The 26,771-nt window shown below is 48.1% G+C and overlaps 1 protein-coding gene across 1 annotated transcript in view; it reads right to left on the bottom strand.

The window, feature by feature from the left end:
- Positions 1-358: 358 nt before the first annotated feature.
- The window catches only part of LOC137422958 (laminin subunit gamma-1-like), an 85,267-nt gene continuing 58,854 nt past the window's right edge, over positions 359-26,771 (bottom strand). Inside the window, exons 15-23 of the mRNA XM_068109650.2 lie at positions 23,879-23,993; positions 17,348-17,518; positions 16,101-16,250; positions 6,499-6,613; positions 5,813-6,003; positions 5,558-5,716; positions 4,074-4,173; positions 1,148-1,394; positions 359-839 (exon numbers count right to left, since the gene is read on the bottom strand). Coding sequence (XP_067965751.2) covers positions 836-839; positions 1,148-1,394; positions 4,074-4,173; positions 5,558-5,716; positions 5,813-6,003; positions 6,499-6,613; positions 16,101-16,250; positions 17,348-17,518; positions 23,879-23,993 — 1,252 coding nt within the window. The 3' untranslated portion in view covers positions 359-835. The remainder of the gene's footprint in view (positions 840-1,147; positions 1,395-4,073; positions 4,174-5,557; positions 5,717-5,812; positions 6,004-6,498; positions 6,614-16,100; positions 16,251-17,347; positions 17,519-23,878; positions 23,994-26,771) is intronic.

The following is a 26,771-nucleotide window of genomic DNA, read 5'->3' as shown; positions in this document are numbered from 1 at the left end:
CCGAGGGATGCCCTCCATCTCCGAAACGTTACTCATGATGCTATTCGGACGCCGACCGCGTGGGGAGGATTTATATACCAGCTATGAGTAAGGATGGTCATTCCGCTCTCTTGTGTCTTCGAGTTGGTAAGATTGTTGCAAGGTCTGTGTTATATTTGCTAATATCTCTGCAATGGCGTAATGGTAATGAAAGTGGCCAGAGATGCTTGCTTAATAGCTTTTGTGTTTTCTTTGTAGATCAGTCGCATTCAAGTGAATAAAAGCTCACAGCTTGGAGTTTTGGTGAACCGTCTCGTTTCGTTTCACCACACGTATGTGGGAATGCATTCATCTCAAACAAGGGACCTGAGGACACACATTGCAGGTGGGATCTGTTGTTTATTAATAAGTTGCATTTCAAGTTGCAAGAAAACTTTATGATGTAACGTAAAATTCAATGAACTGCTGAAATTATTTTTTTTTCAGCCGTATGATAAATTAAACAAATCATGCTTTAATTCAATACACAATAAAAATTGATGTCTTCTTTTTCCCCACAAAAAGAAAACAATACTTGGATATGAACTGATAAACTCCCATCGCCTTTGGTGTCTCGGCAGAGCGGAAACACCGTGCAAGTAAAAAAAATCAAACAAAGTGCACATGGTCACATCACTGCCTTGAATATGTGTGCACTTAACATGATGATAGGGACATGATGTCATACTATACACATAATGTGCAATATGGGAAGGTCAGGCCTTGAGCGACTCCAAGAGCCTGAGAAAACAGCCAGGTACAGGTTCTGACGCTGCAGAGCTCGACTCCATCCTGTTGGTGTCTTCAAATGTGTGGTTCAGCTAAACGGAAGACAGAGCGATGTGTTAAACAGATGATTATTATAAATTATTGCATAATTTGGTAACAGGGAAGGAAGCAATACCTGATAATGCAATTTATCATGGGTACTGACTCATCAACCTCAGTCCAAAATTGTCTCCATGTTTCGACATCACACCTTGCATAGGATGCACCATCTAGTGTGGGAAGTCCTAACATCCAGGTCTAATAACCCTGACTCGAGGTAACTCGGAGCTTTTGATGAACAAGACAAGAAAGTTATACCCGTTGCACTGTCATGGCATCAATGAAGAACAGCAAATCTCACCTTCTTTCTATATCATCCTCATTGAAGCAGCGATTGGGCAAACTCTCAGCTACCACGGCCAAAGAGTCCAAATCCTTGCGTGTCCTCTCCAGCTCGTCCTTCTGGGCAATCAACTGTTTCTCCTGCTCCATGGCAAAACGTTCCAGTTCTGCCAATTGGATCGACAACTTGTCTCGCGCCTCTTGAACTGCAGGCAACGCCTCCTCAAGCTCCTCCACCTCTGACTCTGGCAAGTCTGTCAAGTTACCTGGACATGAGATAACAGAGGAACAAGGGAATGTGCCGGTGACCTCGTGTATTAAGATACAGCTTGGAATGTCAAGGTGACGATGTTCCACATATTATGCTACTCAGTAACTTCCTTGTCTTGTTTGCGAAAAGAGACCTTTTCACATCGCATATTTAAAAAATAATAAAATGTTGTAGGAAAAAAATGCATTTCAGTACATATTTTAAAACATTGAATATGACTGACAGATGGCTACGGTCGAAATGTCATATCCAATACGGCACTTTCAAAATGACGAATGAATACGAAACGAGGCCTTTTGTGCATGTGCTGTGTGTATGTGTTTGCAGTGACTCAGTTCTGCTTCCCGGGCACTTTTACCCTGCCATTGCTAGCAAGAAATCTGTGCTTCAAATGATCTTTTGAACATAATCTTCAGGATTTATCCGAAAGAGTGGAAATTTCAAAACGGTTCACCACAATTGTTCTGTTCCTGAGTGCAAATCGGATTCACTGGAAATATAGGAATACAATAAATATATGTGGATGAGAGGAGTCGGGTTTGCATCAATACCTGTTCATACAATTAGCTAGTGGCAGCAGTGGTTACAAAACAAACACACACACACACACACACACACACACACACACACACACACACACACACACACACACACACACACACACACACACACACACACACACACACACACAACAATCGTTAACAATTTTGAATACCGAAAGCTGAGCCCAATTTGCTCTCAGCGGGTGTCGAACTCGCAACCCTCGAACACAAAATGTCCGCTGGGTTCGAACACAAAATGTCCGCTGGGTTCGAACACAAAATGTCCGCTGGGTTCGAACACAAAATGTCCGCTGGGTTCGAATCCCACACTCCTGACACTAGTTGTCACGTGACTACCCTTGGTGAACACCTTAAGGTAGCACGGATGACCAAACGAGCTGTTACTCCGAGGCGTTCAGTTCAAATGGTGAAGAATACACGTGGGGAAGCGAGAGGGAGGGGGAGAACCAGAGCCTTACCTTAACGGATCCCACCGGCAGTCCTCAAACCTGCAAAAAAATAACTCAAACCAACACAAAATTAAAATGTCCAAAAATACCGGCTTTATTAAAAGAAATGCCGGTAATACAAAATAAAACACGGTCAAATAAATTCCTAAATTGGGACGTCCCCACAACAGACTTGAAAACAGATGATGGGAAGGATAACTTGTCTTTTTCTTGTCTTTTTGCAATTGTTGTTTTCATGTATTGTTATGCATTATGTTTGCCACTCTGTCAAAGCGCCTTTGGGCTTCTGGAAAAGCGCTATACAAAATAAATGAATAATTATTATTATTATTAACTGAAAATAAATGTGTGTGGTTATTTAGTGGGACTTATCTCAGATCGGCTCGTGGGGTCTTGTCAGTCCACGAACGGGTCCCAGAGGTCCGTGCACGGGACTTGGCGCGAAGTCCGTGCGTGGAACCAGGACTCAAGGCGCCCTCGTTGTCTAGGTCGCGCCCGCTGGCGCGAAACTGGCCTTCCGCGCGAATTGAACGGGCCGCGTGCAGCCCGCTCTTCCACACCGTGTTCTACACCCGTCCTCTGCACGGAGAACCGCAGTTCCCGGCCGTGGCTATTCCGCCTCACAACCACCAGCAAGATATCGGCGCACGGCCGCCCGCGATGAGATCCAAATCAGAGAAAGACCAGAAGGGCGTTGATGCGGCGAGAGATAAAAATGCGATCGTTCACCACAAAGTTCAAAACGAGCAGGCGCAAGAGGGAATCGGTCAAAGCGGGGAGCCAAGGAGAAAAGAACCGAGAATGCCCGCTAGCGCACCAAGCCAAGAAGAAGACCAGAGCGAAGAGCAGAGAGGAAAAATGTCTGCCAGATCGTTATTTTATCACCCAGGCTCTGACATCATCCTCATCCTCCTCCAACCAGTCTGTGCCAACTCGCCCGCTCCAGAACGTTCTCGCTGATGTCATCCTTCCACCAATGCCCGAGCGCCTCGCCCTCCCTCTAACCAATCACTGCTCTTAGGGGCGTGACCCCACGGACCTGCCTGCTCTGTGCACCTCCCAAGTCGGGGTTGTCAGCGGTAGGGCTCGATGCATGACTTCCAGTAGGTTTTTATTAATAGTGAGCTGTTTAATGGGCGATTCTGGCTATGTGTCTATGGTGTGGTGCCAAAAGGGACGTAGGAAAAAGTTACAGAGGTAACGATGTACAAGGGATAATTACCCATAATCCCTGAGCTAATCATCATACCCCACTCCTTGTAATGGGGACGAATATACAAACTTAACCCGACAGTCCGGTCTAATACAAAGTCGCTCCTTATTACATGAGGTGTTTCTTCTTCTTCATGACAATCGGAGCACACTAATCTATACAGTCATTCTACCTGGTTCTAAGGTAATCACTGCCTACCCCCTACAAACGTAACAATACACACACACACACACACACACACACACACACACACACACACATGACAAACATAAAGCAAAACATATGACAAATGGATATTAAATAAAAGACGCCATGGTCTTCAAATCAAAGTGGGAATAAAGACAATACCTGAAACCCCATAACAGTTATTTCTATTTTCATAATTTATCAGCAAACAGCCCATCAGTGGTTAGGATAAAAATACACGGAAGTACGGTGATTCATTTTACCAAGATGTTGATGGGCCTTGCTGATGTACTGAAGTATCCACTGAATTTGCTTCTCGGCCTCCTTAACCTTCCCTTCTGTCTCGGCCACAAACTCGTTTGCCTTCCGAAACACACCACACAAATTTGAGTCACACCTTATGAAATACGCCGCTTAAAAAGAAATGTCACTTTTTCGTCTAAAATATCTCAGAGCTGGCCATTTTGTCTGTTGTTTCAGGAGGATGACACGGCCAACACCCCCTTACTCTCACAGGGCAGAATTTAACAAGTATGGTGGACGTTCTGCTTGTCCAAGACTTTTCTACTCGAATTATCCACTTGGTAATAAGGAGGCGTTGCAAATGTGATTGGAGTGGCCACCATTCCTGCCACATCACAACCCCACCCACCCACCACCCTCCCCTACCCCAACCACCCATCAACCCCTCATTGTGATGGTCACACCACATCCCCGCATCGATACTCTTCCATGCCATTCTTTTACTGAATGATCTTTTGCCGCTTTGAGTTTCCACTTTCCCTCCGATCCTTTTCCCTGTTTCTTTCTCATTATTTATTCTTTCGTTTATTTATATTCCGAAGGTTTGTTTATATGTTTATACCGAAGGTGGAGGGTTGTTATGTTTTCTCCCCTGACTGTTTGTTTGTCTGTCTCTGAGCAGAATACCTCAATAAGTTACGGATTCAGACCAAATTTGGTGGACAGGTTGGGTGAGTGACAAGGACGAAATGGTTACATTTTGGTGAAGATTCGAATCCGGATCCAGATCCGAGAATGTTTAAGTGATTCTTCACCATTGAGAGATAGGGCCAAAAACGATACATAGCAGGATATCTCATAAAGTTCTGGATGGATTCGGCCAAAACTTGATGGACGGATTGTGTGTGTGGACAAATAAGAACTGATTAGGTTTTGGTGAATATCCGGATCCTGATCCGGATATGAGAAATTTCTAATTTTTAACTGATTCTTCACTATTGAGAGATAAGGCTAAAAACGATATACAGAATAACATGATATTTCAAAACGTTATGGGTGGGTTTTGACGAAACATGGTGGATGAGTTGGTTGGGCGCCGAGAACAAGCGATTCGATTTTGGTTGAGGTCCGAATCCAGATCAGGCCTATCAGTGGGATAGAAAACTTAACCGTTCAGCCTGGCGGAGGTTTGCGCTCTACCAAGTGCCGTTCTGGATAAAACACGTAATCAGTGGTACGGGTACTGTGTGGTACGTAATCAGTGGTACGGGTACTGTGTGGTACGTAATCAGTGGTACGGGTACTGTGTGGTATGTAATCAGTGGTACGGGTACTGTGTGGTATGTAATCAGTGGTACGGGTACTGTGTGGTATGTAATCAGTGGTACGGGCACTTAGGAAAGTGAGAACATTTTGTCTTTATTTATTTGCTTTGTTTATTTGAATCTTACATTTCTATTATGTGATATTGGACTTATTTGGTCTTCTGTTCATGTGGTCTCACCTCTTTGGTCTTCTGTTCATCCGAGTTTGCCTGTTTCAGCCGCCGGGTCACGCGGCTCTCGGCTCGGTCCACCCTCGAAGCCAGATCATTGGTGGCCGCTTTCAAGTCCTCGACACGCTTGGCCATTCGCTCCGATTCGACGTTGAGATGGTGCCCTTCCTGGGAAGGTTCAGAGATTGATGATCAACTGGTTCTCAGCCTTACCTTATGAATTAACTCAGTTCTGGCCACGGCCCAGTGCTGTGCCAAACTTACAGTTTGCATCTCTCCAGTAAAGACGTTCACTTTCTGTGCAGTGCTCAATGCTTCATTCGCATCTGTCTGCACCCCGTCGAGAGCCGCCTCTGATTGATGAATCATGTTTTCTGCTGATGCAATGAGTCGGCGCACATCTTCTATCCAGTCGAGCACATTCAAGTGAGAGTCGGAGAACTGCCGCTCCATCTCTGAATAATAGAAAAGAGGACAAAAACGTAGATGACATCATGGACCAATTGTCTATATGATCTAATATTGCATTATCATATTTAAGCCTGGTGTTGGCTCAGCGGTTAGGGTGCCGGCTTGGGATCCTCGGATCCTGGGTTCAAATCCCGGTCGATTGCTGAATTAACACCATGGGGGTTGACTCAGCCTGTCATCCCTCCAAGGTCGGCAAATTGAGCACCAGTTCACTGGTAATTCCCTGTGTGTCACAAGAGGCGACTAACAGGGTTGGCGGCAGGAAGAGCATCCGGCCATAAAACATTGCCTCAAAAAGGGGACCATGGTGCCCGAAAAAGGCCAACCCCTGCTCTGTGGGGGAAAATGGCCTCTAAAGGTGGTTCTTTTTATTGCATTATCATATTTCAGTGAATGCGTGTATAAGGAAAATGAGAGAGTGAAAGAGACTCCATGACAGGTGGAGAATGAGTGAAGGAATAAATGAGACGACTGATCACCTTGGAGTTTTGCAAGCTTCGTCTTGGCATCCTCCAGGAGGCGAATACCCTTGTCCCTTGCATCTCTTGCTGCCGCATACGCAGCATCGGCTCTCACGAGTAGCTCATCGAGCAGCTGGACACGAGAAATGGGAGGTTTGTTCACCGATACGAATCGACATCATACATGACAATACCATGTACATGCAAAGTTTTCTTTAAAAAAAAAACCATACAATGGAACTTTTATGTATTTTACATTTGCACTCAATATACAGTGCCTATAGATATTCTAGACGCCCTTTCAAATTTTTCACCTTTTGTTGCCCTGTAGCCTGGAATTAAAATGCATTAAATCAGACTTTTTCCACCTTTATTTAACATCATAACCCACAACTTCCAAGTGAAAAACAAATTCCACAAATTTCAGAAAATGGAGTAAAAATACAAAACTAGAATACCTTGGTTGGATAAGTGTCCACCCCCCTGAGTTAATACTTGGTAGAAGCACCTTTGACAGCAATTATAGCTGTGAGTCTGTTGGGATAGGTCTTTACCAACTTTGCACACCTTGATTGTGCAATATTTGTCCGTTCTTCTGCACAAAACTGTTCAAGCAGTTTGATGGACTTCCGCTTCCGGTCTTGCCGGCGAGGTTTGGTTTATTCGCAGCTGTCCACGCTCTCCATCGAAATCGAAGTTAAGTAATTGTTCCCATTTGTATTTTCGTTATAACTGTATTTATTTTATGGTGTGTGTATGTATAGTGTGTCCCGAGGAAGATTTTCGGTGCAAATCTTTCATACCTGTATAGAAAATCGTGTTAATTCATGTCGTGTCTTTTGAGGCCTTGTACAGTGTCCAACCTTGAGGCTTTGTTTTTCTCTCAGCGGTCCGTCATTTGTGCTCCAATAACTTTCGTTCTCTGGTTTTCCCAATCTTTTCACCCCATAGCCTACTTCCTTGTTTAAAATCTCAACTCAAAAAAAAAACAAAAAGCAAAAAAAACATTTCCTTCTCTGTTCTTATTCGTTGTTCTCATTCGTTTATTCGTTCTTATTCGTTCGTTCATTCTTCGACCACGTGTTTCTCCCCCATTTCCCCAGATAGTTTTCACTGTTAAACTTTAAAATGTTTACACTTTCCCCTCAAGTTCTGTATTCCGTTGTATATTCTAACACCTTTTTCTTCTTCTTCTTCAAAAGGTTGCTTTCGACTTGCTCACCAAATCTATTCATCCCCAAAAAAAATTCCATCTCTTACAGTGCCTCTTTTCTACATTCCCTAAACTCTCCTGCACTCCATCCTCCCTCCAGCGTCCTTAAACGTATTTTTGACTCGAAGGTCACAAGAAACTCATTTTGCAATAAATGTTCGTTTCCCATTAATCGTACACTTTCTAAAATCCAATCTCACCCCTCCCCTCCAAATGTTCCCCATAACCCCTCCCCTCCAAATCTTCCCCAAAACCCCTCCCCTCCAAATCTTCCCCATCACCCCTCCCCTCCAAATCTTCCCAATCACCCATCCCTTTCAAAACTTCCCCCTTGCCCCTCCCCTCCAAATCCTCCCCATCACCCATCCCTTTCAAATCTCCCCCCTTGCCCCTTCCCTCCTAAACTCCCCCAACAGCCCTCCCCTCCAAGACTCCCCCTCACCCCTCCCCTCCTAGACTCCCCCCTCACCCCTCCCCTCCCCTCCAAATCTCCCCCATATCCCATCCCTTTCAAATCCCTCCCCTTGTCCCTTCCCTCCCCCCTCGCCCCTCCCCTTCAAATCTCCCCACCCTCATTTCTTCTCAATTTCCCCCCTCTCACTCCCCCTCCTCAAAGCGTCCTCCCCGCTTCTTCCCCCTTCCAACTCTCACCTCCATCTCCCCCAACCTTCTGCCTCGCTCTTCCCCTCCTCAAATAACACCTCATTGTGCCTCACCCAATCACCATCAAACCTTTTGTCCGCCCCATCCTTCCCTTTCTCCGAGCTATTGTGAAATCTCTGACACACCTTCAACAGCTCTCCCTACCTCTTCCACATCTTACCCTACCCCTCCTCCCCCCTGTTCTGTATCCGATGCTCCCCCTTCCTCTTCATTAACGGTATGGACCTCAAACATCCGGGGCCTTCGTTCAAACTTAACTGATCTCTCCATACAGGTTGCTTCTGACAAACCAGACGTGATCTGCTTAACAGAAACTTTCCTCCTTCATGATGTCTCTGATTCCTTAGTATCTCTTCCTGGTTACTCCCTCCTCTGGTATGATAGACCTGAGCCTCGTCCTGGAGGTGGGGTTGCTATCTTTATCAAAAACTCTCTTCCTCACTCGCCCTGCACTGCACTCTCTCCACCTCACCCCCAGGAATAGCTCTGGCTACGGCTTCCCCTTCACTCCCACCTCTTGTTCATATGTGTGTTGTACCATCCACCAAACAGTGATGACTCCATCTACATCTCGCTGTCTGATAATATGGACCAACTTATATTTGCTCATCCCAACTCTCTCTTCCTTATTTGTGGTGATTTCAATTGTCACCATGCCAGTTGGCTGGGTGTGGGTACCACTCTCACCAGCCATGGCTCCTCAGCAAAGGACTTCTGTGACTCACTGGGACTGACACAATCTGTCAATTTCCCGACCCGGATCTCAGTCAATGGAGCATCTTCTCTTCTGGACTTGGTTATGACTAACTTCCCTGAAAATGTCTGCTGCTCTTCTTCTGCTCCAATCGGCTCATCTGATCATGTGCTTGTTAAAGTGGACATCTCTCTGACCATTCTCAGAGAGCCGCCTCAGCGTCGACGAGTCTGGCATTTCATTCAGGCCAACTGGCACGGTCTTCAAGCAGCCATCAATCATCTGGACTGGTCTCCCATCTCTACCACCTCTGACATCAACTCATCCTGGGAATTCTTCCAAAGTAAATTGCTCTCTCTCATGCACAGATTTATCCCATCTCGTCTTCAGTTGTCATACCCTTCCTCCCGTCCATGGTACACGGAATCTTGTGGTGAGGCTGTTGCCCAGAAACAACTTGCCTTCGTCTCCTGGAAAGCAAATTCAACAGAAGGAAATCTCATTTCCTTTCACAAAGCCCGAAACAAGTGTGTGTCCACCCTCAGGTGAGCCAGGAAACAATATCTCTCCGTTCTCAAGACCGAACTCTCTTATCTGTCTCCCTCTTCCAAATCCTGGTGGCGTCTGGTCAAATCTGTTTCTGGTGTTTGTTCCCCCTCCATCCCCTCCCTTACCTCAAACGGCGACACAGCTGACTCCGCACGCGAAAAAGCTGAATGCCTCAACTCTGTGTTTGCCTCTAAATCTTGTGTCCCAAACCCATCCCTCTCTGTACCCACCGTACCCAGTCGTACCCAGCTGCTCCTGGACTCCGTGTCCTTTCCTCCTGACAAGGTGGAAAAGTTTCTGTCAACCCTCGACTCCGATTCCGCAACTGGACCTGACGGCATCAGCCCACGGGTCCTAAAATCCTGTTCTTCCGCTCTTTCACTCCCTCTCTCTGTTCTCTTCACCCTCTCTTTTGCTCAAGGTCAACTGCCATCTGCTTGGAAACCTGTCAACATCACCGCTTTGCACAAAAAAGGTGCAAAAACAGATCCTAGCAACTACAGACCAATCAGCCTTCTCCCAATTATCAGCAAAGTCATGGAATCCATCATTGCTTCGGATATGAAATCTTTCCTCTTCTCCAATGGCTTGATCTCTGATCATCAATTTGGTTTCAGACCAGGTCACTCTACTCTGGACATGCTGCTTCTGCTGTCTCAACAATGGATGGAGGTCTTCAATGCCAAACAGGAAATTAGAGCTGTCTCCCTCGACATATCATGTGCCTTCGATACGGTCTGGCACCCCGCTCTGCTCACCAAACTCTCCTCCTTTGGTATCCATGGAAATCTCCACGCCTGGCTGGCGGACTTCCTCTCTAGTCGTAGTCAACGTGTGGCCCTGAATGGGTTTCTCTCATCTCCTCTTCCTGTTCAGGCTGGAGTTCCCCAAGGCAGTGTTCTGGGCCCTGTGCTTTTTCTGGTCTTCATCAATGATCTCTCTGACTCTCTTGAAAATCCTCTCTATCTCTTTGCTGATGACTCCACTCTCTGCCGCTCCATTCCTCATCCCTCAGATCGGCAGTCTGCAGCCTCCTCACTCTCTGCAGACCTGGACAAAATCACAGACTGGGCAAACAAGTGGAACATGTCTTTCAATCCTGACAAATCTCACACTCTTACGATGTCTCTCCGAAAAGACCGACTGGACAACCCTCCCATCTACTTTCTGAATAATCCTCTCCAAGAAGTTCTGTCACTCAAGCTTTTGGGTCTCACTATCTGCCATGATCTTTCCTGGGAAAACCACATTTCCAAGCTGGCCTCAAAAGCCAGTCGCCGACTGGGCATCCTCCATCGTGCGAAGTCCTTCCTTGGCACACCTGAGCTCCTCACCACATAGAAGGCTTTAATCCGCAGCTCAATGGAGTACTGCTCTCCCCTCTGGGCTGGTGCTCCTGCCTCACACCTAGCTCGGCTTCACGCTGTTGAAACCAAAGCTTTCAGAATCATTGGAATCTCCCGCGATGAAGCTATCTCTGAGGGCCTTTCACTCACTCACCGCAGGCAGGTAGGTGGTCTTTCTGTCTTCTACCGACTCCTCTCCGGCCTTGCTCCCCCAGCTCTCTCTGTGCTCTGTCCCCCAAATATTCCTCCAGGTCGCACAAGATCTGCCAGCAAGCCTCTGATGGTTAAACTGCCGAAATCTCGGCTCTCTGCTCACCTTCACTTCTTCATTCCTCTTTTCTCCCGCCTCTGGAACAAACTCCCTCACTCTCTTCAATCCCACTCCTCCCTCCAGGTCTTTAAAACGGCTGTTCACCACCATCTCTTATCTTCCCCAATCCAAAACCTTGATCTTTTCTACCCCCGCTAATTTCACCCCAAATCCACTTTTTTGAGGTGCCGATTTCTTTCCTGGAAGTCCTTGGTGTCCTTGCGTTTTATACCTATCCTGCCTCCCCCCAGGCCCTCTCCCTCCCACACATCTCCCGATGTCCCTGCTCTCAAATGTTGTGTTTGTGTGCTTCCTCCCCTTCTCCCCCCATCTTGTCGACCACTCCCCTTTTTATATACTTTGTTTGCTTGTTTGTTTGATTTGTTTGTTTAATAAATGTTAGCTCTTTCACGAGCCTCGACTCTGTATACAAATAAAAGAAAAGAAAAAAAAAGCTCAGTCAACTTGCGTGGGGAGCGTTGATGGACAGAAATCTTCAAGTTACGCCACAGATTTCTCATTGGATTTAGGTCGGGGCTCTGACTGGGCCACTCAAGGACATTTATCTTTGTGTTCCTTAGCGACTCAGGTTTAGCTTTGGCTGAGTGCTTCGGGTCGTTGTCATGCTGAAAGGTGAACTTCCGCCCCAATTTCAGCTTTCTTGCAGAGGGCAGCAGGTTTTCCTCTCGGATTTTTCTGTACTTTGCTCCATCCATTTTCCCTTCCATCCTGACGTGTGCCCCAGTCCCTGCTGATGAAAAACATCTCCATAAGATGATGCTGCCACCACCATGTTTCACAATCGGGATGGGTGTTCTTTGGGTGATGTGCTGTGTTGGGTTTGCACCAAACTTAATGTTTTGCATTTAGGCCAAAAAGACCCATCTTGGTTTTGTCAGACCACAAAATGTTTTGCCACATGACTTCAGAGTCTCCAGAGTGTTTTTTTTTACATAGCTCAAATGGGACTCAAGGTGGGATTTTTGAGTAATGGCTTCCTTCCTGCCACTCCACAGTACAGGCCAGACCTGTGGAGTGCTCAGGATATTGTTGTCACATGCACACAGTAACTCGTCTTTGCCATGAAGGCTTGTAGCTCTTTCAAAATTCTCATTGGCCTCTTGGTGGCCTCTCTGATCAGTCTCCTCCTTGCTTGGTCATCCATTTTGGAGGGACGGCCTTATCTAGGCAGGGTCTTGGTGGTACGATACGCCTTCCACTTCTTAATAATTGTGTTAACTGTGCTCCAAGGGATATTCAAGGCCTTTTAAATATTTTTTTATACCCTTTGCTCAACTTTATCCCGGAGGTCTTTTGAAAGCTCCTTGGTGCTCATGGTTGAGTCTTTGTTGTGAAATGCACAACCCAGCAGTGGAAACCTACAGGAACAGCTGATTTTATTCTGAAATAATCAAAATCAATACAATTTAACACAGGTGGAGGGAAATTAACTTGGTGTGTGATTTTGAAGGTGATTGGTTACACCTGAGCTAATTTACAATTGCTATTATAACAAGCGTTATGCCTAGGTCCCCCGTCGGTGAAGTGATGCGAGTTGACAAAGTGGAAGACGCAAGGCGGCCATCTTGGATTTTGACGTGGCGACCCAATTTTCAATAGCGTTCTCCCTTATGCCTAGATACACCCACACACCAGATTAGAAGTTGGTACTTCGCTTATTTTTCAAGATATTCCGCTCACAAGGTTCAGACATACATGGCGGCGGCCATCTTGGATTTTGACGTGGCGACCCAATTTTCAAAAGGTTCTTCCTTATGCCTAGATACACCCACACACCAGATTATAAGTTGGTACTTCGCTTATTTTTCAAGATATTTCGCTCACAAGGTTCAGACATACATGGCGGCGGCCATCTTGGATTTTGACGTGGCGACCCAATTTTAAATAGCGTTCTTTCTTATGCGTAGATACACCCACACACCAGATTAGAAGTTGGTACTTCGCTTATTTTTCAAGATATTCATCTCACAAAGTTCAGACATACATGGCGGCGGCCATCTTGTATTTTGACGTGGCGACCCAATTTTAAATAGCGTTCTTCCATATGCCGAGATACACCCACACACCAGATTAGAAGTTGGTACTTCGCTTATTTTTCAAGATATTCATCTCACAAGGTTCAGACATACATGGCGGTGGCCATCTTGGATTTTGACGTGGCGACCCAATTTTCAATAGTGTTCTTCCTTATGCCAAGATACACCCACACACCTGATTAGAAGTTGGTACTCCGCTTATTTTTCAAGATATTCAGCTCACAAAGTTCAGACATACATGGCATCAGACATACATGGCGGCGGCCATCTTGGATTTTGACGTGGGTTGCACCCACACACCAAATTCGAATGCGGTCCTTCGTTTACGCACGCACGGCCGCACGCACGCACGCACGCACGCCCGCACGCACAGACGGACGGACGGACGGACACACGGACGGAGGGGAAAACCATAGTCCCCCTTTCGCTCCGCGGTGCGACGGGGGACAATAAAAGGGGTCGACACTTATCCAACAAATACGCATATATTAAGTTTTGTATTTTTAGTTTTCTGAAATTTGTAGAATTTGTTTTTCACTTTGAAGTTGTGGGTTACGATGTGTAAATAAAGGTGGAAAAGTCTGGTTTAATGCATTTTAATTCCAGGCTAAAGACAAGAAAAGGTGAAAATTTTGAAAGGGGGTGTAGACTTTTTATGGGCACTGTACATACACAAGGTACTTTGGCACAGTAAGAGTCCATTCAGCCCACTGAATGACCCCTGCCTTAAAACTGTGCAAACTCCCATCTGGAACACTCAAGCTGTGGCCCCTGGTCCTAACACAGTCCACTTTGCTGAAAAACTCCACTTTACCTATCTTGTCTGCTGGTACGAGTTGGTAGACGTCAAAGACTCCATAGTGTTCTTCGTGGAGAGTAGGCAAGCTATCGCCGGCACCCTGAACAATTTCCAAATTCCTGCTCTAACCTACGGGGGCACTGCACCAGCGGCACAGCAGTGCTCTCAGCAATAATGAAAGCAGCAGGTCACTCACAATGCCTGCGTACAAAATGAATGAACCCGGAAATATTGACGAGTGAATGCTCATGTCACTCTTCCTGAATAAATGTCCATTCGTATATCGAGTGTCCAAAGGCAATGATCCACTATCAGGCCTGCGTAATGGTTGCTAACCTATGGTTGTTTGTCCAATTTGCCTGAAGATTTAATCAAAACCTTAGAATTCTGTTTGGAGGAATGTCCTCTCATCAGCAAGACAAAATACTTGATACAAAATTTAATGGAATGAATGAACAAGAGATACGGCGTACAGTTGTGTAAAGTTCGTTGTGTAAAGTTGTGCTTGTGTAAAGTTGGTTGTGTAAAGTTGTGCTTGTGTAAAGTTGTGCTTGTGTAAAGTTCGTTGTGTAAAGTTGTGCTTGTGTAAAGTTCGTTGTGTAAAGTTGTAAAGTTGTGCTTGTGTAAAGTTCGTTGTGTAAAGTTCGTTGTGTAAAGTTCGTTGTGTAAAGTTGTGCTTGTGTAAAGTTCGTTGTGTAAAGTTGTGCGTGTGTAAAGTTCGTTGTGTAAAGTTGTAAAGTTGTGCTTGTGTAAAGTTCGTTGTGTAAAGTTGTGCTTGTGTAAAGTTCGTTGTGTAAAGTTGTGCTTGTGTAAAGTTCGTTGTGTAAAGTTGTGCTTGTGTAAAGTTCGTTGTGTAAAGTTGTGCTTGTGTAAAGTTCGTTGTGTAAAGTTCGTTGTGTAAAGTTGTGCTTGTGTAAAGTTCGTTGTGTAAAGTTGTGCTTGTGTAAAGTTGGTTGTGTAAAGTTGTGCTAGTGTAAAGTTGTGCTTGTGTAAAGTTCGTTGCGTAAAGTTGTGCTTGTGTAAAGTTCGTTGTGTAAAGTTGTGCTTGTGCTCGCTTATTGTTGTGTAAAGTTGTGCTTGTGTAAAGTTCGTTGTGTAAAGTTGTGCTTGTGTAAAGTTCGTTGTGTAAAGTTGTGCTTGTGTAAAGTTCGTTGTGTAAAGTTGTAAAGTTGTGCTTGTGTAAAGTTCGTTGTGTAAAGTTGTGCTTGTGTAAAGTTCGTTGTGTAAAGTTGTGCTTGTGTAAAGTTCGTTGTGTAAAGTTGTGCTTGTGTAAAGTTCGTTGTGTAAAGTTGTGCTTGTGTAAAGTTCGTTGTGTAAAGTTGTGCTTGTGTAAAGTTGGTTGTGTAAAGTTGTGCTTGTGTAAAGTTGTGCTTGTGTAAAGTTCGTTGTGTAAAGTTCGTTGTGTAAAGTTCGTTGTGTAAAGTTGTGCTTGTGTAAAGTTCGTTGCGTAAAGTTGTGCTTGTGTAAAGTTCGTTGTGTAAAGTTGTGCTTGTGTAAAGTTCGTTGTGTAAAGTTGTAAAGTTGTGCTTGTGTAAAGTTCGTTGTGTAAAGTTGTGCTTGTGTAAAGTTCGTTGTGTAAAGTTGTGCTTGTGTAAAGTTCGTTTGTAAAGTTGTAACGTTGTGCTTGTGTAAAGTTCGTTGTGTAAAGTTGTGCTTGTGTAAAGTTCGTTGTGTAAAGTTGTGCTTGTGTAAAGTTCGTTGTGTAAAGTTGTGCTTGTGTAAAGTTCGTTGTGTAAAGTTGTAAAGCTGTGCTTGTGTAAAGTTTGTTGTATAAAGTTGTGCTTGTGTAAAGTTGTAAAGTTGTGCTTGTGTAAAGTTCGTTGTGTAAAGTTGTAAAGTTGTGCTTGTGTAAAGTTCGTTGTGTAAAGTTGTAAAGCTGTGCTTGTGTAAAGTTTGTTGTATAAAGTTGTGCTTGTGTAAAGTTGTAAAGTTGTGCTTGTGTAAAGTTTGTTGTATAAAGTTGTAAAGTTGTGCTTGTGTAAAGTTCACCTGTTGTTCAGTGATGCCTCTTTTCAACCACATTTCCAAATTGTTCTTCTGAGCTCCGAGGTAGTTGTCCAGGTCTTTGGCTTCTTGCATAATCTTTTCTGCTTCCTCATGTAGCAGTTCTGAGTGGTTCAATACACGGCAAGCTTTCCTCTGTGCACAGCGCAAGTTGCACGACAAGCTTAGCTCACCGTGCTTCACATGCCCAGCACAACGTTTCAGGACAACTTTTTAAAGGGAATAATACGAACTACATTCTGCTATGGGAGGTAGTCGCACTTGGTGCCGGGAGCTCCGATATAAAAAATCGAATGGGGAACACAAGCGCACACACATGCAGACGCAGACACACGGTATGTGCGCATACACACACAGACAAATGCAGATACACTGTAGTGCACACACACACACACACACACGCAGACAGACGCAGACACATGGTAGTAGTTTGTGCGCACACAGACTCAGACACACGGGATGTGCACACACACACACACACACACACACACACACACACACACACACACACACACACACACACACACACACACTGTATGTGCGCACATGCACACACGCAGATGCAGACACACGGTATGTGCGCACACATACGCAGACAGACACAGACACACGGGATGTGCACACACACAGACAGACACAGACACACAGTATGTGCGCACACACACACACAGACAGATGCAGACACATGGTATGTGCACACACGCATACAGATGCAGACACATGGTATGTGCGCACACACACGCAGATGCAGACATATAGTATGTGCGCACACGCATGCACACAGATGCAGACACACTGTATATGCACACACACACACACAGACGCAGACACACAGGATGTGCACACACGCAGATGCAGACACACGGTATGTGCGCACGCACACGCAGACGCAGACACACGGTATGTGCACACGCAGACGCAGACACATGGTATGTACACACAAGCATGCAGATGCAGACACCCTGTTTGTGCGCGCACACACGCAGACGCAGACACACGGTATGTACACACAAGCATGCAGATGCAGACACCCTGTTTGTGCGCGCACACACGCAGACGCAGACACACGGTATGTACACACAAGCATGCAGATGCAGACACCCTGTTTGTGCGCGCACACACGCAGACGCAGACACACGGTATGTACGCACAAGCATGCAGACACCCTGTATATGCGCACACACAGGCAGACGCAGACATGGTTTGTGGAAAACTCATTTTGAAAGACGAACCTGAAGTGATTCCAAATCCACCTTGGGTTGCAGAGCTTGAGCTCTAGACAGCAAGTACTCGATCTTATCTGAGATTCTCCTTGAGCTTTGTATCACTCTTTCCGCCTCTGCGTCCATCTTCGATGCTAGTTCTACCGTACTCTCCAGGTTGCCTTGTAGTCTCACTATTTCCTGTAAATACACAGCACATTTCAACATTTACACTCTACAAAGTACCAGGTTAAACTCAGGAAATAATGTTCATGTGACGTAATCAGTAACTAAATCAGGGATTTGGACCTGAACCAAAATCGAATCGGCTTGTTCTTGTCACACACCCAACATGTCCACCAAGTTTAGTCCTGTAGCGGTTACCGCTGGGTGTACACAATCGCCTTGCACCTACCAGGACGCGGCCAGGGCGCAATCGCCATGCCGGGCTCGTCCAGACGGGCCCAGACGCGCCTCTCCCGGGCATGCCCGGACTCGCTGTTCCCGGGCTCGCCCGAACCTCCCGGGCACGCCCGGTCTCGTCTTTCCCGGGCATGCCCAGTCTCGTCTTTCCAGGGCTCGCCCAGAACGCCCGGGCACGCCCAGCCTCGCCTTTCCAAGGCTCGCCCAGGATGCCCGGGCAGGTCCAGACTCGCCTTTCCAGGACTCGCCCAGAGCGTCCGGGCATGCCCGCCCTCGCCTTTCCAGGGCTCGCCCAGAACGCCCGGGCATGCCCGCTCTCGCCTTTCCAGGGCTCGCCCAGAACGTCCGGGCATGCCCGCTCTCGCCTTTCCAGGGCTCGCCCAGAACGCCCGGGCACGCCCAGCCTCGCCTTTCCAAGGCTCGCCCAGGATGCCCGGGCAGGTCCAGACTCGCCTTTCCAGGACTCGCCCTTGACACCCGGGCATGCCCGGTCTCGCTGTTCCCGGGCAAACGCTCCGGCATAAATGTGTATATATATTGCTGCCCGATAAACGGGCTTTTCAGAGTACCCGAGTTTGATACGTGCAATAAAGCAACTCGGACGAATTTCCGTCTTTGGTCGCGTCAATCCTTTCGACTCGCGTTGGAGCACAGCTCCTTCATTGGTGACCCCGAACATGGACACGGCAGTGGCTCTTAAACTGCCTACCTTCTGGGAGGCTCATGCGGCTGTTTGGTTCGCCCAGGCGGACTCCCAGTTCGCCCTGCGAGGCATCACCGCCGACGACACCCACTTCCACCATGTCGTGGCAGCGCTCGGCTCCGCCACCGCGGCCTGCGCCCTGAGCCTCCTCGAACGCCCGCCAGCTGCTGACAAGTATGACGCGATTAAGGCGCTCCTCCTCGGCGCTTTCGCCCTCTCACTGGCGGAACGCGCACGACGCCTGCTCGACCTACCCGAGCTCGGCGACACGCGCCCGTCCGAGCGAATGGACTACATGCTCTCGTTGCTCGGCGAGCACTCTCCGGATTTTCTGTTCCGAGAGCTGTTCCTCCGCCAGCTGCCTAACCAGGTACGCCTCGCCCTGGCGGGCACGTCGATCACGGATCCCCGCGCCCTCGCCAGGGAAGCCGACAAGATCTCCTCGGCAGGCCAGCACGTCGGAGCGGCTACCTGGAGCCCGCCGCCGTCCGAGGCGACGCCCACGATGCCCGAGCGCCCTGCGCGGTTGGAGGCCGACTTGCCGGTGCAACTAGCGGCCGCCACGCCGTGCCGATCGCTTCCAACACGTCGGCCGGGGCCTCCACCTGACCTGGCGTGGTGTTATTACCACGCCAGGTTCGGACACAAGGCTCGGACATGCCGACCCCCGTGCACTTTCGGCAAGTCGGGAAACGGCTGGGCCGGCGTTCATTACCAGCCATGAGCGCCGGCCACTCGGGCAACTTGCTTTTTATTAAGGACAAAGCGTCCGGGTGGCGTTTCCTTTGTGACACCAGCGCCCAACTGAGCGTCATACCCGCCTCCGAGCAGGACAGGCGGAACGCCGTTTGCGGCCCCTCTTTGGTCGCTGCTAATGGATCGGCCATACGCACTTTCGGCCCGCGCAACGTCACCCTCTGCTTCAGCAGCCAGTGCTTTCAGTGGACCTTTGTGACCGCCAGCGTCCTCATGGCTTTGCTGGGCGCCGACTTCCTCTGGGCGCACGGGTTGCTGGTCGACGTCAAACAACGTCGCCTTGTCAACGCCGAGACCTTCAGCTCCCTGGCGTGTACGATGAGCAGCTCCGCGCCGACCGAACTGGCATGCGCCCTCCCGACGGCAAACGAGTTCGCTCGCCTGCTCGCGGAATTCCCGGCCCTCACGCGGCCGACGTTTTCGGCCGTCGCAGTGCGACATGGGATCGAGCACCACATCCCCACTACGGGCCCGCCGGTCTACGCCAGGGCCCACCGCCTCGACCCGGCCAAGCTCGCCGTGGCAAAGGCTGAGTTCGACGCGTTGGAGTGCCTCGGCATCGTGCGGCGCTCCGATAGCGCGTGGGCCTCGCCACTGCACATTGTGCCAAAGCCGGGGGGCGGATGGCGCCCGTGTGGCGACTACCGCCGCCTCAACGACGCTACCACCCCCGACAGGTACCCGATCCCGCACATCCAGGACTTTTCCGCCCGTTTGGCGGGACGGGTCATATTTTCAAAAATTGACCTGATACGGGGATACCACCAGGTACCTGTCCGGCCGGCCGACGTCCCGAAGACGGCCGTCATCACGCCGTTCGGCCTGTTCGAATTTTTGAGGATGCCATTTGGCCTCAAGAACGCGGCCCAGGCATTCCAACGCTTGATGGACGGCGTGCTGTGCGACCTGCCATTTCTTTTCGTCTATCTGGACGACATCCTCGTCGCCAGCACGTCCCGCGCCGAGCACCTCCTCCACCTCCGAACACTGTTCGGTCGCCTCAGCGAGCACGGCTTAATTGTCAACCCGGCCAAATGCCACTTCGGCACGACGACCGTTGACTTTTTGGGCCACCGCATCACCAAGACCGGGGCCGTGCCGCTGCCGACCAAGGTCGAGGCCATCACCGCGTTCCCGCGTCCCCGCTCCATCAAGGCCCTACAAGAGTTCCTTGGCATGGTGAATTTTTATCACCGATTCGTGCCCCGCGCTGCTCAGCTCATGCGGCCCCTTTACGAGGCCCTCCGGGGCAAGCCGGCCAAGCATGACATCGTCTGGTCTGCGGCCATGGACGCGGCATTCACGAGCGCAAAGCGGGCCCTCGCCGATGCGACGCTGCTGGCTCACCCGGTGCTCAACGCGCCCATCGCCCTCACTACGGACGCCTCCAACTACGCGGTGGGCGCCGTCCATGAACAATGGGTGGACGGGGTTTGGCAGCCACTCACTTTTTTCAGCCGGCAACTCCAGCCGAACGAGTTAAAATACAGCACGTTCAACCGCGAGCTCCTCGGTCTATTTCTGGCCGTTCGCCATTTCCGCCACCTCCTGGAGGGCCGCCTGTTCACGGCTTTCGTCGACCACAAGCCATTGGTTTACGCAATGGCCAAAGTCACGGAGCCGTGGTCGGCCCGCCAGCAGCGCCACCTCTCCGCCGTGTCGGAGTTTACCACGGACATCCGGCACGTCGCCGGCAAAGACAACGCCTTGGCCGACTGTCTTTCTCGGGCCAGCGCGAACGCGGTCCACCTCGGCGTGGACTTCGCGCTCATGGCGGCCGACCAGACCACCGACAACACGGTGCAGGCCCTCCGGGCGGCGGACACGGGCCTCCGCCTGGCCGACATCTCCTTCGCGGACACTGTCCTGCTCTGCGACGTCTCCCAAGGCCAGCCTCGCCCCATCGTGCCCGTTACCTGGCAGCGCCGCATCTTCGCCTCCATCCACGGCCTTTCTCACCCGGGCCGGAAAGCTTCTCAGAAGCTGGTGTCGGCGCGTTTCGTCTTTCGCCAACTTGAAAGACTCCGCAATAAAACAGGTCTCACAATTCACTCCCAAGCCTACAAGGACCACCTACAACACTACAAAGATGCCCTCTCCCGCGCCCGCTCCGCCTACTACTCTCAAATTATCCACTCTGGCTCTGGAAACCCAAAAGCACTCTTCTCTACAATAAACAAACTCCTCAGCCCCCTGGACACCACCACCCAGTCATTCACAGTAGACAACTGCATCTCCTTCCTTTCATTCTTCCAAAGCAAAATTGACAACATCTACAGCAGCTTAACCACCACCGCACCTGCTCCCCCTCAAACCACCTGCCCCCCCTTATCCTGCCAACCCCTGTCTCAGTTCTCCCCAGTCTCCCCGACTGACCTCTCTGAACTCCTCAGAGGAATGAAAACTGCCACCTGCACTCTTGACCCCATCCCCTCCAGCTTTGTCCCCTCCAGCCTCCCTTCCTGCTCTCTCTCCACTTATCACTGCAAAAATAAACTCCTCCCTGTCTACAGGCATCGTCCCACCATCCCTCAAAATTGCTGCTGTTACCCCCATTCTGAAAAAACCTGGACTCAACCCTGACACCCTGAACAACTTCAGACCCATCTCCAACCTACCCTTTCTGTCAAAAGTTTTGGAACGTGCTGTCGCCACTCAACTTAAACATCACCTCTCTGCCAATAACCTGTATGAAACATTCCAATCTGGATTCTGCTCCAACCACAGTACTGAAACTGCTCTCCTCAAAATCACCAACGAACTTCTCCTCTCCTCTGACGCTGGCAACCTCAACATTCTCATCCTCCTCGACCTCAGCGCCGCCTTTGACACCATCAATCACACCATCCTCCTCACCCGACTTGAAACCACCTTTAACATTACCGGCACTGCCCTCTCTTGGATCAAATCATACCTCTCCGACAGACGCCAGTTCATCTCCATCAATAACTGCAAATCCCCCACTGCTCCCCTCCCCCAAGGTGTCCCCCAAGGTTCAGTTCTTGGCCCCCTCCTCTTCATCCTGTACCTGTACCCCCTTGGTCACTTAATCCGCCGTCATGGTCTCCAATTCCACTGCTTTGCCGATGACATCCAGCTTTTCATCTCCACCAAGTCCATCTCCACCGCCACCCACTCTATCCTGACAAACTGCATCTCTGAAATAAAATCCTGGCTTCAAATCAACTTCCTCAAACTTAACTATGATAAATCTGAAATAATCATCATTGGCCCAAAAACGCTCACCAAATCCACCCATAACTTTGCCCTCAACATCGACGGTTTCCCAGTATCCACCTTCCCTCACATCCGGAATCTTGGCATCATCTTTGACCAAACCCTCTCCTTCGACAAATACACTAAACAGATCACAAAGACAGCCTTCTTTCACCTGAAAAACATCGCCCGTCTCCGTCCATCCCTCTCCTCCATGGCTGCAGAAACCCTCATCCACGCCTTCATCACCTCCCGTCTGGACTACTGCAACAGCCTCCTCTTTGGTTCACCCTCAATAATCATCAATAAACTCCATTACATTCAGAACTCCGCTGCCCGTCTACTCACCCATTCCCGGACCCGTGACCACATCACCCCCGTCCTTTACAAGCTTCACTGGCTCCCCATCCCCCAGAGAATCCAGTACAAAATCCTCCTCTTGACCTACAAAGCCCTCCATAACCTGGCCCCATCCTACCTGACTGACCTCCTCTCCAGACACACTCCCACCCGCAACCTCCGCTCTGCTGGTACCAACCTCCTGACCCCGCCCCCCCCCCCCCCCCCCCCATGCGGACCAAATTCAGATCCTGGGAGGACAGGGCCTTCTCCATCGCTGCTCCCACCCTCTGGAACTCACTACCTCACACCATCAGAAACTCCTCCTCACTCACCACATTCAAAACATAACTCAAGACCCACCTGTTCAACATTGCATTCAACATTTAACCCACAGCATTTAACCCCTGACTATCTCTTCTCCTTCTCCTTCCTTTTGCATTGATTATTTACCTGTTGATTTTTGTCTTTTTGCACTTGTTTTTTTGTACTCTGTCAAAGCGTCTTTGGGCTTCTTGAAAAGCGCTATATAAAATAAATGTATTATTATTATTATTATTAATACCAAAGATAATAAAGGATGATCGTTTCACTCGCTCCACCTCATCACAGGTCTTTCACCGACACCATAAGAAACTACATCACATGGGGTAGGTGGCATCAGAATATGAAAAATAGAAAGTTCTCGAACTTACGTGGGGTGGTAGTACGGCAGATAGGTGAAATATTTGGGAAAATTGTGACTTTGATGATACAAGCACGAGAGTAGGCACACAGCTAGAGTATGCCCTAAGGATTATATTTGGCTGTAGGGCCATCGCAGATGTGCCCTGTGACAACAATGGCGGCCATTTTTCAAAAAAGGACAAATCTGCGATGGCCCGACAGCCAAATATCTTCATTAGGACTTACTCTGTCTGTGTGCCAAATGCCATGCCTGTATCATCAAAGGCACAATTCCTGCACCTATCTGCCATACTATGAAGATAAATGATGTGTTGAAGTATTTAGGTTGTTGTTAAATCTTATGGAAGCTCAACATGCTCTTGGGTGCGGGTTTCTAATATTTGTTTGATGCTACAGTGCAGGAACACACAAGTGGACGGACAAGTTATTGGACAGACCTGCTTCGCCAATGTCTCTTCTTTGTCTGCAACAATGGCAGCATCAAAGGCCTGGTGAGAGGTTTGCTGTGCTTGCATACCAAGGTGCATAACATCTTGAGCACTGCTCTCGTGCCTGTAAGGAGGACGTCATAGACACAACAAATGGATGAGGCGGTTCCAAGTAAAATCTCACGCCACATCATCATCAAATGATGATGATCCGATCACCAGGGAACATCGAAATCTGTTGCAACCAGGGAACACCGACTTTGATGCTACACCACCACGGAATACCAACTTTGATGCAACACCACCACGGAATACCAACTTTGATGCAACACCACCACGGAATACCAACTTTGATGCTACACCACCACGGAATACAAACTTTGATGCAACACCACCACGGAATACAAACTTTGATGCAACACCACCATGGAATACCAGCTTTGATGCTACACCACCATGGAATACCAGCTTTGATGCTATATCACCAAGGAATATCAACTTTGATGCTACACCACCATGGAATACCGACTTTGATGCAACACCACCAGGGAACACCGACTTTGATGCTACACCACCATGGAATACCAGCTTTGATGCTATATCACCACGAAATACCAACTTTGATGCAACACCACCACGGAATACCAACTTTGATGCAACACCACCAGGGAACACCGACTTTGATGCTACACCACCACGGAATACAAACTTTGATGCAACACCACCATGGAATACCAGCTTTGATGCAACACACCAGGGAACACCGACTTTGATGCTACACCACCATGGAATACCAGCTTTGATGCTATATCACCACGAAATACCAACTTTGATGCAACACCACCACGGAATACCAACTTTGATGCAACACCACCAGGGAACACCGACTTTGATGCTACACCACCACGGAATACAAACTTTGATGCAACACCACCATGGAATACCAGCTTTGATGCTACACCACCATGGAATACCAACTTTGATACTACACCACCATGGAATACCAGCTTTGATGCTACATCACCACGGAATACCAACTTTGATGCAACACCACCACGGAATACCAACTTTGATGCAACACCACCACGGAATACCAACTTTGATGCAACACCACCACGGAATACCAACTTTTATGCAACCCCCCTCATTGAATACCAACTTTGATGCTACATCACCATGGAATACCAACTTTGATGCTACATCACCATGGAATATCAACTTTGATGCTACACCACCATGGAATACCAACTTTGATGCAACGCCACCATGGAATACCAACTTTGATGCTACACCACCACGAAATACCAACTTTGATGCTACACCACCACGAAATACCAACTTTGATGCTACACCACCACGAAATACCAACTTTGATGTTACATCACCATGGAATACCAACTTTGATGTTACATCACCATGGAATACCAACTTTGATGCTACACCACCATGGAATACCAACTTTGATCCTACACCACCATGGAATACCAACTCTAATGCTACATCACCACGAAATACCAACTTTGATGCTACACCACCATGGAATACCAGCTTTGATGCTACATCACCATGAAATACCAACTTTGATGCTACATCACCATGGAATACAAACTTTGATGCTACACCACCACAGAATACCAACTTTGATGCTACACCACCATGGAATACCAACTTTGATAATACATCACTATGGAATACAAACTTTGATGCTACACCACCACGGAATACCAACTTTGATGCAACACCACCACGGAATACCAACTTTGATGCTACATCACCATGGAATACCAACTCTGATGCTACACCACCATGGAATACCAACTTTGATGCTGCACCACCACAAAATACCAACTTTGATGTGACATCACCATGGAATACCAACTCTGATGCTACACCACCATGGAATACCAACTGTGATGCTGCATCACCACGAAATACCAACTTTAATGCTGCACCACCACGGAATACCAACTTTGATGCAACACCACCACGGAATACCAACTTTGATGCAACACCACCACGAAATAGCAACTTTGATGCTACACCACCACAGAATACCAACTTTGATGCTACATCACCATGGAATACCAACTTTGATGCTACATCACCACGAAATACCAACTTTGATGCTACACCACCATGGAATACCAACTTTGATGCAACACCACCACGGAATACCAACTTTGATGCAACACCACCACGAAATACCAACTTTGATGCTACACCACCACGAAATACCAACTTTGATGCAACACCACCAAGGAATACCAACTTTGATGCTACATCACCATGGAATACCAACTTTGATGCTACATCACCACGGAATATCAACTTTGATGCTACACCACCATGGAATACCAACTTTGATGCAACACCACCATGGAATACCAACTCTGATGCTACATCACCACGAAATACCAACTTTGATGCTACACCACCACGAAATACCAACTTTGATTCTACACCACCATGGAATACCAACTTTGATGTTACATCACCATGGAATACCAACTTTGATGCTACACCACCATGGAATACCAACTTTGATGCTACACCACCATGGAATACCAACTCTGATGCTACATCACCACAGAATACCAACTTTGATGCTACACCACCACGGAATACCAGCTTTAATGCTACATCACCACGGAATACCAACTTTGATGCTACACCACCATGGAATACAAACTTTGATGCAACACCACCATGGAATACGAGCTTTGATGCTACACCACCACGGAATACCAGCTTTGATGCTATATCACCACGAAATACCAACTTTGATGCTACACCACCACGGAATACCAACTTTGATGCAACACCACCATGGAATACAAACTTTGATGCAACACCACCATGGAATACCAGCTTTGATACTACACCACCATGGAATACCAGCTTT

Source organism: Myxine glutinosa, chromosome 3, assembly GCF_964187855.1.
Source record: "Myxine glutinosa chromosome 3, kmMyxGlut1.1, whole genome shotgun sequence".
Classification (NCBI taxonomy): domain Eukaryota; kingdom Metazoa; phylum Chordata; class Myxini; order Myxiniformes; family Myxinidae; genus Myxine; species Myxine glutinosa.
The sequence above is the reverse complement of the archived record's forward strand: the minus strand, read 5'-3'. Positions and strand labels throughout refer to the sequence as shown.